The 15,132-nt window shown below is 37.7% G+C and overlaps 1 protein-coding gene across 1 annotated transcript; it reads left to right on the forward strand.

Annotated features, from left to right (window-relative positions):
• Positions 1–376: 376 nt before the first annotated feature.
• Positions 377–12,851, forward strand: LOC103038957 (matrix metalloproteinase-18). The gene is made up of 10 exons (XM_007244815.4): positions 377–503; positions 4,103–4,344; positions 6,730–6,878; positions 8,196–8,321; positions 8,460–8,621; positions 8,764–8,881; positions 9,429–9,562; positions 9,740–9,899; positions 9,996–10,099; positions 11,681–12,851. Exons 1-10 carry the CDS (start codon positions 390–392, stop codon positions 11,833–11,835), a joined length of 1,464 nt encoding a protein of 487 aa, XP_007244877.3. The 5' UTR covers positions 377–389; the 3' UTR covers positions 11,836–12,851.
• The last annotated feature ends 2,281 nt before the right edge of the window (positions 12,852–15,132 follow it).

Raw genomic sequence — 15,132 nt, forward strand, 5'->3', positions numbered from 1 at the left:
TAAAATGTGGGATTTATCAAAAACTGCAATACTTACCATATCTCACTATCTGTCTCTGTCTGGATATAAGCGTCTGCTAAATGTCTAAAAAATGTATTGTAATATAAATGTCTGTTTGATATTATTATGTCCTGAAAGCATTACTAAATAATTGCATGTTAAACAAAAAAAAAGGTCAGTTCATCATCACTTTTGAATGCTTTCCGGTCATTTTGAAAGCCAATCCATCTACATCTACACAGTGGAGCAGCTATGCGTGAAGAAGCTCTGGGTGACATCTGCTCCGGCCTGAGCATATGTATAATTAATGGCATGCTCCAGGTGGGCCCTGAACCACAGGTAGGATGTCCTGATAGGAATAACGAGGCTTGTTGAGTGCAGTGAAGCTCATGGCAGGAGCAGGGAGGATCTGGTTGAGTGTGTTTGTCCAGGCCGGCGTGATTTTGGCCTTTCCAGTGTTTCCCGCAGCACGGCCCAGCGATGCCGACCTGCAGTTTGCGGAGGTACGTGATTAACTAATTAATTCAATAGCATGCTACTAAAATAGTCTGGACTAGACTAAACCCTCAGGATCTTAATAAAGAGTTCATATCCGTTTTAACCAATACGCTTTCATGACTATTTTAATGATCTATTTAATGACCACACAATCTTAAAAACATCAATAAAGACATTGCAAGAAACAAAAAAACAAAAATCTATGTCAAAACTGGTTATAGTAGACCTATATCTCCCCTAAAATGAATTGAAAACACTTTGGTCACAATTTTCTAGCTGAATAATATTTCTGCATATTTTGCATGGATCTGCCTTATACAGTATGTGTCTGAATGAAGCCAGACAGCATTAAATCAGCATTTTTCTCACACTAAGTGAATTTACATTTCCAGTCTGAATAGGACACACATAAAAAGCTAGCTAATATTATATATATAAAAAAAAAACAGTCAACAAACAGGAAAAACAAAACAAATTTCCATGACTTTTCTAAAACTTTCTGGGTATTTTTCTTTTACAAAGTGTATCTAGGCCTGGAAATTGCTGTTTTCAAACTCCATGACTTTTCCAGGTTTTTCATGACCGTATAATCCTTAGTGAACTATAGTGAGTTCATAGTGAGTCTATGCTGTTAATTGAAGTTATATAGCTAATGATGTGATTTCAAACAGGTGATGCCAACAGGTGATTATAATCATGATTTGGTACAAAAGCAGTATTTGCAAAAGGCCAAACTCTTTATCATAGGATGAGGTTGTGCCAATAGTGCACTCCTGTGATGCAGCATTAAAGTGAGATCTTAGAGCAACTTATGCTGCATTAAATACATAATCTTTTATATCTGTGATATATACCAGTGATATCTGTGTATATTTAAACAAGACAATGCAGAACCACATACTGCACTCATTACTTTGTGAAATGCCTTCAGTCACGACTTGTCCCCAACATGTGTCAAATTATTATTTTTTTAAATAAACAATGACAATCCCTTATTGCGTTGCACACCATGAGACATGTTTGTTGGAAAAAATAAATTAATACATAATACCTGAAACACTTTTTTTTTTACTAATATTAATAAAAAATAATTAATATAAGTGGGTGTGGCTAAAGTGTGATCGAGGCTCTGAGTAGTCCAGTGGACTAAAGCGCTGCCATTATGATCAGGAGGTCGCTGGTTTAAAGCCTGGGCTTGCAGCTCGCCATCAGCTGCCAGAGCCCAGAGAGAGCACAAATGGGTGGGTAGCTGGTGCTCTCTCCTCACATCACTTAAAAAGGCGATGTTGGTCAGCACAGGCACCTGCTAGCTGATGTATCGGATATTGGTGTTGGGCATTGATAGTGGGTGGGATTATCGCAATAGGTAAATTGGGGAGTGCTGGAACACTATTTTACTAGACTATTTTAACTCTTTAACAGTTTAGAATTTTTTTTAAGAGAACCTGCAGAAAAACAGTGTTGTTTAATATAGTTTTCTAAACTATCTAATGGTACTTTTGGAAACTTTTGGAGGAAATTCTGGAAACAATACTTCAGGCAGGCCCAAATCCCCAGAGCAAAAGCAAAGGTGTATGATTTTATGGGTACCACACATGGAAACACCTTGTAGCTTAGCTTCCCTGGGGAATGGGTTGTTCTAAAACTGTGAAGAAAAGAAATTATTTGATTAGTTAGGTAGGAAGGTAAATAGATAGTAGGTATAGTACTGAATTGAAATGACATGTATTCTGGATATGCTGAAGGCATTATGCTACAAATGGGCAACAAATAGGTAATGTATAGGCATATTCTATAATAATATAATGTTATAGAAAATTATATCTATAAAATAAAGCAGCTATGAGTATTTTCCATAGGCTTTATGCAGTTACTAAATCAGGATTGATTGTTCTTAAGCTATGAGTGTTTACAGAAATGCGATGCTGATGGTATGTATACAACTAAAATAAAAAAGGTGCTAGGTGCAGTGTGTGAATGCATGCAGTTCCCAGAGAATCAGTGTATTGGGACAGTAATTATGGGTGTTTGATAGTGTTTAGTTTCCCATGAACTAAGTGTGTGCCTTATTCATTATGTACATGTATCCTGTGTAGGGTTTATTGAATGTGTGAACATTTTCTCATCACAGAAAATGGTGAAGTGTTATATTACGACAAACTCTTTCACAATATATTTCAGCAGATCAGAAGCATTACTTCATTTCACACCAGCATGTGAAGCTATATTTAATCAGTCATTCTCAGTTGCAAAAGCGTTTGTGGTTTGTGTCGTCACTCTCGAAGTTCCCACACTGTTTGTATACAGAAGCTCATGACTTTACTAAAACCACTAAACGGCCTGTCGGCACTTTGGTGCTATGTAGAATGGATTAGTGAGGATAAAGCGTGATGATGTTTATTATGAAATAAGCTTTGATATCAAAGCTACAAAGCTGTGTCTTCTCCTGCAGATTTATGTCCGGGTTTACTACTTAAAGTGCTTTCCCTCCTGCAGGGAAGTTGTAGCTCAGGGCTATGTTTTGGATTTTTTTTTTTTTTTTTTTTTTTACAGAAAACAGGATAATAAGCAGTTTTTCAGGTGATGACAACAAAAACGTACTCTTACACTGAAGCAGATGGCAGATGGCTGTCTCAAAGCACATTCTTGAAATATTTAAAGATAAACAGATATATGGCCAGTGAAAGAAAGTCCAAGAAACAAGAAGAACTATTACTACTACTACAAGAGCATCAACTACTACTATTGCTTCTACCTCATAACTATTACTACTACTACTACTACAGCACTAACTACTACTACTGCTACTACAACAGCAATAACTTCTACTACTACTATTATTAGTGGTACTGGTACTATTATGCCTAAAATAATAATAACTACAACTACTAAAAATAACTACTACTGCTACTACTACTGCAAGTACTACAAGTACTGGTACTATTATAACTAAAATACAATAACAACTACTACTACTACTACTACTGCAATAACTAATACTACTACTACTACTACTACTGCAAGAACTGGTACAAGTACTACTACTTCTACATCAGCAAGTACTATTACAGCTACTAAACTCCTACTACTATTACTGCAATACAAACTACCTCAACTACTTCTACTATAACAGCTACAACTACTGTTACTTCTATAACTAAACTACTACACCCACTACAATCACCACTACAAGTAATATTATAACAATATCTACTATTATTCCAACTACAACAACTAATACAACCACAACTGCTGCTGCTACTACACATTTTGCTGTAGGTGCTAAAACCACCTTTACTACAACAACTCTGATGGTATTGCTTGGGATGTTGGTAGGTGGTTGCTGGGGGTTGCTAGATAGTTATTGTGATAGTTCATTTGGATACTAGATCATTTCTAGGCAGTTTAGAAGTCTCTAGTTTGTTACAAGTGTGTTATCCTAAATATAATTAGATTTGATGTGGTAATTTTTGAATATTTCTATTGTTTTACTTATTTATTATGAAAGGTGAACACTATCAACAATACAAATGTGTCACTGTGGATTTGTAGAGTGATAATTCTCCATGTTCTCATGTTCTCCCCATGTTTTCTTCACTGTCAGGGATATCTGGAGAAATTCTATGGTTTCAAGCCACAAGCTGGTCGACAGAAGCGAGTGGCAGAGTTTGACTCAGAAGGGTTTCCAGCCAAGCTAAAGGAGATGCAACAATTCTTTGGACTGGCTGAGAGTGGTGAGCTTGATCAGCAGACCCTCACTACCATGAGGAAAGGCCGCTGTGGTCTGTCAGACGCTGAGCAGTTTGGTGAGACCATGCGCTGGAGGAACCGAACTCTGACCTACAGGTGAGGACGACAATGCAGCTGTAAAAACATTATCTAAAATTTTATTACAGTTGTTTAGAAACACTTACCATATACACCTACCATATAGATGTGTTTTGGTGGTAACCAGTGAATGGATAACTTATTAGCCCCCCTATTCCCTGTTTGTTAATAGAACAAGACCATCATAGGACCACTACTGACCAGATTTTGTTTGAGTGGTGGATCTGCAGTAACACAGCTATGGTAGTGTTTGTGGTACATGTACATAAGTGTATCAGGCACAGTTTTATTTCTAGGGTTATTACACACATCATGATCTGCTAGATTGATGCCGAGCAGAAATCTTCTCTAAGCATGTTGAGCAACATTATTGTTGCATTAGCAGCAGAAAGGAGTGGTTGGCTGGCTTGAAAAAAAAACCCAGAGAATATAAAATTAGCAAATTTAAGTCTGTTTTGAGGCATTAATATAACTGATCTGGTTAAAATGGAATATGTCATACATAATATACAGGGGTTGGACAACGAAACTGAAACACCTGGTTTTAGACCACAATAATATTGTGGTGACGGACAGTTCTGGTGGAAACAGGAGAGTTGAGGTGCACATTGAATTCTGCCGTGATTTGATCAGCCGTGGTTTAATGTTTTTTGGATACAATCTGGGTTAGCACCCGAACATCCCTTTCAGACAGCTTCCTCTTACAGCGTCCACAGTTAATCCTGTTGGATGTGGTTGGTCCTTCTTGGTGGTAAGCTGACATTACCCTGGATACAGTGGCTCTTGATACATCACAAAGACTTGCTGTCTTGGTCACAGATGCTCCAGCAAGACGTTCACCAACAATCTGTCCTCTTTTGAACTCTGGTATGTCACCCATAATGTTGTGTGCATCACAATATTTTGAGCAAAACTGTGCTCTTACCCTGCTAATTGAACCTTCACACTCTGCTCTTGTGCAATTAATGAAGCCACCAGGCTGCTCCAATTTATACATGAAATCTCCCACACTAAAATGACAGGTGTTTCAGTTGTTTCATTGTCCAACCCCTTTCTAAAGGTGCCCTGTGATAATCTATCCCATGCAGCTTGAATATTAGGGGTCTAACAATGTGGCTGGCCATTACTTTAGCATTAGCATTAGCATATCTTCATGGTAAGCTCTTGCAAATGCAGCAGTACTGTATGGGGACGAGCTCTGTCCCTTTGGATAAGTGCTCCAGAACTGTACATTCAGAAAGGTAGAATCACTGGTAGCAGAACCTCATTAATGTACATTTGGGATGTCAGAGTAATGACTTGATGCCAGAGAGTTCATGCTGCAGTGGGTCAAAGCTAAACATATACTCGCTGGTGGACTGCATTTAAGATGAAAGGAAATGAGTATAAATGACTGTGACTTTTTGCTGAACTCTTCTTTTTAAACGTTTAATATGAATCATATGCACCTTATTTCCCAGAGGCCTTGTTGATGCAATGTGGCATTATAGCACTGTGAATAATACTGTATAATTAGTGTGAATCAGAGTTCATAAACAGGTTACATTTTGCGCAGTCAGATATTTTTTTGTTTTCCTTCGTATAATTTTCTGTCTACGTCTTAGTTTTAGGTAAAGGCTTGTAACGGTTTAGCCTATGAGCTACTTTAGAGAGTTTAGAGTTCTTTAACTTTTCTTATTTTATTAGTGAGCAATAAACCTGTAACCTTTATTACTTATTTGTTAGTAAGTTTAACCATTTAAATACCAGATTTACTATATATATTCTTGCCAGTTTTTGTCATTTTAGAATGAGATATTTGAGGGTTCTGTCACTTTTATGCAAAGACACTGTTGGTGGCCACACCCTGTTAATTCTTAGCGTAAACCACACATTAATATTAGCGTGTGCTAAATGGCAAAACACAAACAGGCTAGTTCATGCTTAACTTTGATAAAAACAATATTTTAAAGTCCTTGCATCTCCTTTAACTTGTCACGGAAAATAGGTACAGATCCCTCCCTCAGATGACGCACGGTGCTCCCAGGGCAGTTCTATGCAAATTTCCTTATTGTGACATCACAATAAGGGAGCCATACAAATGGCTAATAGAAGTATATGATTCCTGACACCAAACTCCAAACTTTCAAGGGATTGATGGATTTTCTTGCACTTGTTTAGTGTTTATAGGGGCAGTCGAGACCCAATTGAAATACAAAAGCATGTAAAAAGTCAGTTTTGCATAATACATACCCTTTAAAGTGGTACCCTTTTATTTAAATGACTTTAGTGTAGGTGTTTCTAAAAACCACTCATTCACCGCTGTTTACTAACCTCTGAAGTTTTAATGATCTCAACATTTTAAAACTAGATGAGCTTTTTTTAAAGCAGAAACAACACACCCACATGCATCTGTTTTAACAGATTCTCCAACTACCCCCCCAAGATGAAGCCCTCTCAGATCCGTAGAGTGTTCAAGGCAGCCTGGAGGCTCTGGGCCCAGGTAACACCTCTGAAATTCAGGAGGAGGGCGAGACGAGACGCAGACATTGAGATTTCCTTCAGCAACAAAGGTGTGGATTAGCACAATGCCTCCTTGACTGACCTTTGAAAGGCTGGCATGGTGAATTAGTCATGCAAAAGTATACATAAAACTCGAGGGTTTGGTCTGTGGAAAAATGTGTGGGAGCAGTTAGTCAGTGCTAGTTCAATACAGTCGTTTAATGTTTGTGGACACCCACTCGTCCAATGTTTAGTTCAAAATCAGGATTGTTAAAGGAATTTGACCTTGTTTCCTGCAGTAAAAGTCATTACTTCTCTGTGACACTTAACATTTGATATATTGAACATTAGCCAAACAGTTCTAGTCATGTGGGCCTTTGTCTAATACAGTTTGCAAGACTAACTGCCACTAACCCCAGTCTTTTCATTTTTATATATTATTTTTTCCCCATTTTCTCCCCGATTTAAACCGGCCAATTACCAACTCTATCATTAGTAATGCCCCGATGCCAGGAGGGTAAAGACTCCTCCGATACATGTGAAGTCAGCCACCACCTCTTTTTGAACTGCTGCTGATTCAACATTGTCGAGTAGCATCACAGTGCACTCGGAGGAAAGCGCAGCGACTCAGTTCTGATACATCAGCTCACAGACACCTTGTGCTGATCAACATCACCCTTTGGAGTGATGAGGGAAGAGAGCGTTATTTACCCATCCAGAGAGAGCAAGGCCAATCGTGCTCTTTTAGAGCTCTGGTAGCCGATGGCAAGCTACTTGAACAGGATTCGAACTGGCGATCTCCTGATCATAGTGGCAATGCTTAGCCCACTGGACCACTCAGAGCCCACGAACCCACTAAACCACTAACTCCTTACATCATCAATCATTGTGTTTACACATTCACACAGACAGTGCACAGCTTCATATTGCTTTCATTTGATTTGTTTTAGAAGCAAAACAATATTTTCTTTAATGTAGATTTATCTTTCCACATTTCCTTAATGAAATTAGGGTGGGAGTGGCTGATGCTTTCTCATGTTAACTAGAAGCTGTTTATTAAATTTGTGAACACTATCTGACTAAATAGTACAAAAAATGGCATCTTGGGCTGACTCTGGCTACAATATGTATTAGCTGACTTTTTCACAGTCTCCACACTCTAGACAGACCCAGACATTGGAAGGGGAGCTCAAGAAACTTCAACTTTATAAGGTGTATGGTAATGACGGGGCGTGGTCCTTCTCCCAAACTTTAGTTATTTCATAACTCCATTTGATGTAAACCAAAAGCATGAAGAAAAAAAAAACAGTTCATGATCAGGCATTATAAAAATAAAGGGCTGAAGTTTTCAACATGGTACTGCATCCAACTTTTACTAAATGTTATAGATCATGAAGATGGTGCACCGTTTGATGGTAAAGGGGGCGTTTTGGCCCATGCCTTCCTCCCTGGACCTGGAATTGGTGGAGATGTGCACTTTGATGCTGAGGAAGACTGGACAAGCAATACCACAGGTGACAACAGACAACTGAAATCTGCATGTTATAGGGGCAGTTTCCCAGAGAGCAATTACTTAGTGTCTATGTACCAATGGCTCAAACTAAATGTAAGTCATGAATGCTAAGTCCATACATCTTGTGTTTTTGCCAAAGGTTATGACATTTTTGCTGTGGCTGTTCATGAGTTTGGACATGCTCTTGGTGTTTCTCATTCTTCTGACCCTGGAGCAGTCATGTACCCGGCCTATAATTTTGCTCCACATGATGAAATCCAGCTGTCCTTCCAGGATGTCAAAGACGTTCAGGAACTCTATGGTATGTAATAAAAAAGGTAACATATGCAGATGCAGTTATAATAGGTTACTTGAGGACTATTACTTAATTGTTCCATTTTTTACCACTTTGTTTGTGCACTGACTGATGTTTTCTTTTTTCTTGTTTCTTGTTCCAACCAAAGGTGAGAGTTCAGTCTTACTGGAAAAGCCACCGCCAAGAACGCCAGATAAGTGTGACCCTGATCTCTCGTTTGATGCAGTAACAGAATTACAACAAGAGGTTGTCTTTTTTAAGGACAGGTATCTTGGATTATATACTATCACTGCTTGTGTAAGTTGTGAGGTATTATCTTATAAGTGAGGTTAAAAATTGTGAATTATTGAAAGGATTGATGGTGGGTGCCAGATGCATGAAACTGTACTGGCATTCCTCCATCCATAGTGTTACTTGTGGACCAGGAATATGTTATAGAAGGCATTACCACCCAAAGTAGACAGCGCAGTGGCTGGTAATGATTGTGATTGGCGAGGTCTGGCTATTATTAGCTTCCATTGGACATGGCAAGCTTCTTTCCCATGACACTTGGTGTTTCAGAGTATCTCCATTTTTGTCGATTTTTAGTTTAATACATAATTTCAACAAACTAACTGTCCTTCACACTGCGTCAAAATTTCACTGTGTCAAATAAAAATAGTCAAAAATTGCATGAAACAAACTGTTTTTACATTAACTTCCATAGAAAGTTAAGAAGGTTTTATCTTACTCCTGTAAAATTGCTTTTTTGGAGATACTTGTTTTTCATTTTAGTATTAAATAATAAATTGACAGTAAACATGCCCTTTGTAGGTTCATGTGGCGAACGCACACCGATTTTAACGAAATAGGCATCACACTCATTAGAAGCTTATGGACTGGTATACCTACACACCTGGATGCTGCTTATGAGGACCTAACCAGCTACACCATGGTCTTTTTCAAGGGTAAGTTTGCTGTTCATACAATGACATCAGTATATAAATACATAAACTGATCATGGGGTGTTCACTTATTTATACACACCTATATAAGCTATGAGTTGTACAATGCAAGCGTTACAAGTGTTAAGTGATCTTTCTACCAGCATATTTTACTAAGACACTTTATGGCCCTTATTACAGGCTCTCAGTACTGGGAAGTGAAACATTTGGAAGTAAAAGATGGCTACCCAAAAAACATCTCGGATTTTGGTTTCCCATCCAGGATTAAGTCAGTTGATGCTGCTCTTCATTTCCGGGAATACCATGTCACTGTGTTCTTCACTGGTGGAGAATGCTGGAGGTGTGTTATCCCTGACAGATCTTTGGAATTTAATTTAAAAAATCTAGAAAATGAAATAAAACATTTGTAAACCACCTGTGTCTCTCTTGTGTTTAGATACGATGAGGAGAAGCAGCAAATGATGGATGGCTATCCGAAGCTGATAAGTGATGAATGGCCAGGAGTCCCATCACCCATAGATGCTTCTGTAGCTTATAAAGGTAAATTAATAATTTGGAAACAATTATTAAGACTATTGGCACTACTATATTGTGGGAGGAAACCCATGTAGACACCAGGAGAACATTGAAACTCTACCCAGATAGGGACTTAAACCAAAACCCCAGAGTTAAGAATTTTAGCATGCTAAAACATGCTAACCACTAAGCCACCATGCCACCTGTATATAATGTACATGAGTATGTATAAATTTCCTTTCAATTGAAGATTAGCATTGTAATAATATGTAATAATATGTTTATTCAGAGCAAATCTTGAAAAATCTATTAAAACAACTACGCTGTGACACACAAAAGCCACATTTGCGCACATTTTCCTAAAAGAGCATTTATGAGGTCAGACACTGATGTTGGGTTTGAACAAAGGAAATAACACATTTGGAAATTCTCTTTTAAGATATAACCATATTTAGATATTTATATCTCATCCTTTTCTACTCAAAAAGGAGGCTTTTCTGTGATGTATGAAAGGATGTGGCTGTGTTAAATTGCTATTTTGGAAGGCTGGGTGGGCGAGAAGTGACACTCTGATCATTTTGGACGATTTTGAAGAATGTTCATGAATACAGTATAAAAGAAGAGTTGCAATTTATCCAAATGTTATGGAAAATAGATTGACAAGATCAAGGCCATTGTTTTTCCTATATTAACTTAAACTTCTGACTTGTTAGGGGAAGATTCTAGCCCAAATGCTCATTACACATCTAGGGCACATGTGCCAACACCCCAGCTGCTGCGTATAATACGCCAATTGGCCCACTGTTGGGTTTTGTTTTGCCGGTGTCCTCAACAGTGTGGTTTCTCTTGTCATTCTTTATCAACCAATTCAAATACTTCTGAGTTCAGGTTCAGAGAAAAGCAAGTTTATTTCGGTTCGATCATCCTCGGCCGGCTGTCAGAGTCGAACCCCTTGGCCAACTCTGGACCAGCCTCTTATACAGCACAGATGACACACACACATAGGCAACAAATGGTTTTACCCATAGGCAACAAATGGTTTCACACACACATACAGGTAACAACAGTTCGGTCGTTAGGTCGTAACTAGTCTTCGTCCTCAGGATGTGCCACTCGTTAGGTCGCTATTTACTGAGGCCTAAAATTCAGTCCTATCTCTCATTTACTACTAGATATTTTATATGGATAAACAAAATACAAAAAACTAATACAAAAAAACTTCCAACACCACACCACTTACACCTTGCTAACACCCTGATTGCCAAGCATTATTTGACAATCCTCCTGAACTACTTGTGCTAACACCCAGACTGTTGTGTATAATATGGTAATCGGCCCGCACTGCTTTTGCCAACTCTCCGGTGATTATCTGGGGGGAGGGGGAGTGGCTCAGGAGTTGGAGCACCAGGTTACTGATAGCAAGGTTGTTGGCTCAATGCTCAGGTTCGGCAAGCTTCCACTGTTGGACCACTAACCCTCGCTGTTCTCAGAGTCACAGTGATAGCAGCCTAGCATTTAATGTTATAAACATATGTGCACACAATGTCACTGTGTGTTTGCTCACTAGTGTGTCTGTGTTTGTGTTTTTTGTCTGTTGTTGTTCAGGATTTGTCTACTTCTTCTTGGGGAACCTGCAGCTGGAATTCGATCTGAACCTTGGACGCATCACAAACAAAATGCTGGCGAACACATGGCTTAAATGTAGAGGACAAACGAATCAGCATGGCCATAGAAGGAGCTTCTTAAGTCATATGACTTAAGTCGTATGACTACTACAAAAGCATGCTGCACTTTTTCTGTAATGGCTACGTCACAGAGCGGATTAGGGAACTAAATTGCAGAAGTGACCTACAACAACTGATCTACAACAAAAGCCTTTCTGGATGAGTTATTTGACACTGATCAGTCCAAGCGGTTTACCACATGTGCAGTCAATGAGTGAATGAAACACCAGGCAGGGAGTAATGATAGGATACTGTATGTTAATGTTTATGCCATATATGGTGATATGATGCTCACGTTTAAGCACAACCTGAACACTGAATAAATACTGAATACTTTGATTTTTCCAAGCAACATCCTAATATAGGGCTCACATTGGTGGAACTTGGGCTAGGTGGGCTTCAGGTGGGCATGGGCTTTGAATAAGTTTGTACGTTTTTAATGTGTTTTTGTTGGGACCCAATAAGCTTCTCAAACAGACCATATAGAGTGTGTTCACACTGTGTGTGCACTTCATAATCCGATTACCGTACAACTTTAGAGTTTGTTAGTCAATCAATCAATCAATCAATCAATCAATCAATCAATCAATCAATCAATCAATCAATCAATCAATCAATCAATCAATCAATCAACCTTTATTTCCACTCAGTAATACATTGAGTAATACATTTTGTCTTTTTAATGATCTAATTTTATGTTTTACCTTTTTAGCCATTTTATTTTATTTATTTTATTCAAATGATGGGCCAACCTAAAACCCATTGACAAAACCTTTTGATTCTCAGTTTGGTTATCCATACATGCCTCACATCTTAGGCATCTTATGTGAATTCTCAGTTTTAGTGTCCGCATCAGTGATGACTGGGATATCAGTAGACGTACAGTCAAACCGAAACACTGCCCAAATGCTCACAATGTTTACTGCTGGTCTCCATCCACCTCCACCTTTTTGCCTTGGGCAGGGATTAACGCTGTATGTGTATGGATAAGGCTCACCATCTGCAGAAAACAGGCAAGTTCAAACCAGCAGAGGTGGGCTTCTTTGCAAGAATGGACAAAAAAAAAAGAATTGTATTTTACTACAGCAGCCTAAAATACTGTATGATGTATGTCTCATCACACTGACACAGGTGAGGTGATAGGATCAAGTAAACACTACCTACCAACGGGATTTTCCCTCCCAAACTATGAGCATTGTAATGGAACACATACTATGTTTGAGCAGTTAATGTGTTTAGTCCAGGTTTGTACCTGTTGTAATGATAAATTTCACAAATACATTCTGTCTTACTCATCATTTTCAGTACAGAGGTCAGAATTTAACAAATGCACATACACTCTTGAATAACTGGACTAATATAAACCGATTGACAGCAAATTCTGTTTTTTTTCAGCAGTTTAAACAAAATCCATATTTGCTATTGGTACAATTTCTATTACTTACAGCTCAGATGCTGCTATTTATTATCCCTCAGACAAAATTACATCCTTAAAAGAAAGCTACAATATATGTAGCTAAAATGTACAGCCATGGATCTTTGCATGCTAAAATGTTTCTTTTTATGATTTTCTTTTTTTCAAATAAATGTTTTAGTAGATGTTTTTTTAGCTTTCTGAAGTATAAAGGCTTTTAAAAAAGGAAACTATAAACTTAATAAATATATTTAAATGTTGAAAATTGTATAATAAATAAAATTTGTTGTAAAACAAAACAGAGTCATTTTGCAACATACAATTATTTTACTGTTTATGCCTTTTAAAGTAGCTTATTGTAATACATTTATTGTGATAAAAATACAGCAGCCTATTTTAATGATAGTAATAACAGTACCGTTTAAAAATACCAATATTTAATAGACGCTGTGATTAAATGTAAATTAAATTATACTATATATGAGCACTGCAAAAGTCCAGTTTTGTATAATTTAAGGCCTGTTGCAACATCTCACACCCAAGCTCATTAGTGGGAAAAGATATGATTTTATTAAAGCCTTGATAGTTGATAAACAAGCAGGATATTGGCAATACTAAATGGACGTAGGGGCAAGAATTGGAAAACTAGGTATTAAATCTAAAAAGGCTGGAAAAAAGCAAGTATACCATGAGAAACCGAATCAAGGAACAAGGAAGACAGGAAGACAGTTTTCCTTTTAGTACAGGAAATAAAAAACTGGATTATTTTCCTTTCTTTTAGAACAGGAAAAAAGGACTGTAGAAAAAAATAAAAGGGGACTGAGATAACTCTCAGCCCTCTACCGTTACTGGTTTGTCTCTTGGCTCAGGAGGAAATAAAAATCAACAAAAGCAGTTTTTGTCCGAGCCGTTAAATGATCCTGGACTGCAGAGACCGTCTTTGACTTCCTTTCATAATATTGTGTTATTATTACTACATTATTAATGACGACATTTTCACACTTTTTATTCTACTGCCTCTAATATCTACTGGATGCTTTCTACTAGTTTTCGAGCATTTTGTAAGGATTTGATTGATTTGAGTTCTATGACAAGAGTATTAGTGAGTTTAGGATGTTGAATGGCCACCACCACAATCTCATACCCAACTTACTCCCAATCCCAGAATCACTGGATGGAGCTCCATCATTCCAAAGAACACAGTTCCACTGCTCCACAGCTCAACAATGTAGGGGTTTATAGCCCTCTGATCCACACCTGGCATTAGGCATTTATCAAATACAGTCAGTTTTATACGTTCCAGAGAGTCCTATTCTATTGGAAAGACTTTTCCACAAGGTTTTGTGTGTATTTGTACACCTTTCTTAGCACTATTAAGAACTTGCAGCTTAAAAGTATCTGAATACATTAATTAAAAGTGGTGTCTATAAACATTTGGGCATACAGTGTATCACAAATGAAGTACCAGCAAACACATGGCTAATGTGGAGGAGGAACATACATGACCAACATGAAAACAGAATGAGTTAATGGGGTCATAAGATGTCTACCAAAACCATAAAGCTATTTTCCAGTGTGGATATGACATAAGAATATTGTGCTTTCTTAGAATACTTGATATATTTTTGGACACTAGACCATTTTAAAGAAAATTGATTACCACATCAGTGCCTCATCAGTCAGTGAGCAAAGACATGATACATTCATACCATGTCTGCTGCCCACGGCTTCTTTAATTACAAATTGAAAACTGAATAAATCAAGATTAGTATGTTCACATGTTTCTTTATGTTTTTAGTATAAACATCAATAATAAATACATTAACAGTGAAAGAGCAGTCAAAACAAAATATGTCTAAATTGTCCTGTTGATGGTTGGTGGTTAACAGAAAACCAAATCAGTAAAAGTATTAGAACAG

The sequence above is a fragment of the Astyanax mexicanus genome, chromosome 20 (assembly GCF_023375975.1).
Source record: "Astyanax mexicanus isolate ESR-SI-001 chromosome 20, AstMex3_surface, whole genome shotgun sequence".
In the NCBI taxonomy this organism is placed as follows: Eukaryota; Metazoa; Chordata; class Actinopteri; order Characiformes; family Acestrorhamphidae; genus Astyanax; species Astyanax mexicanus.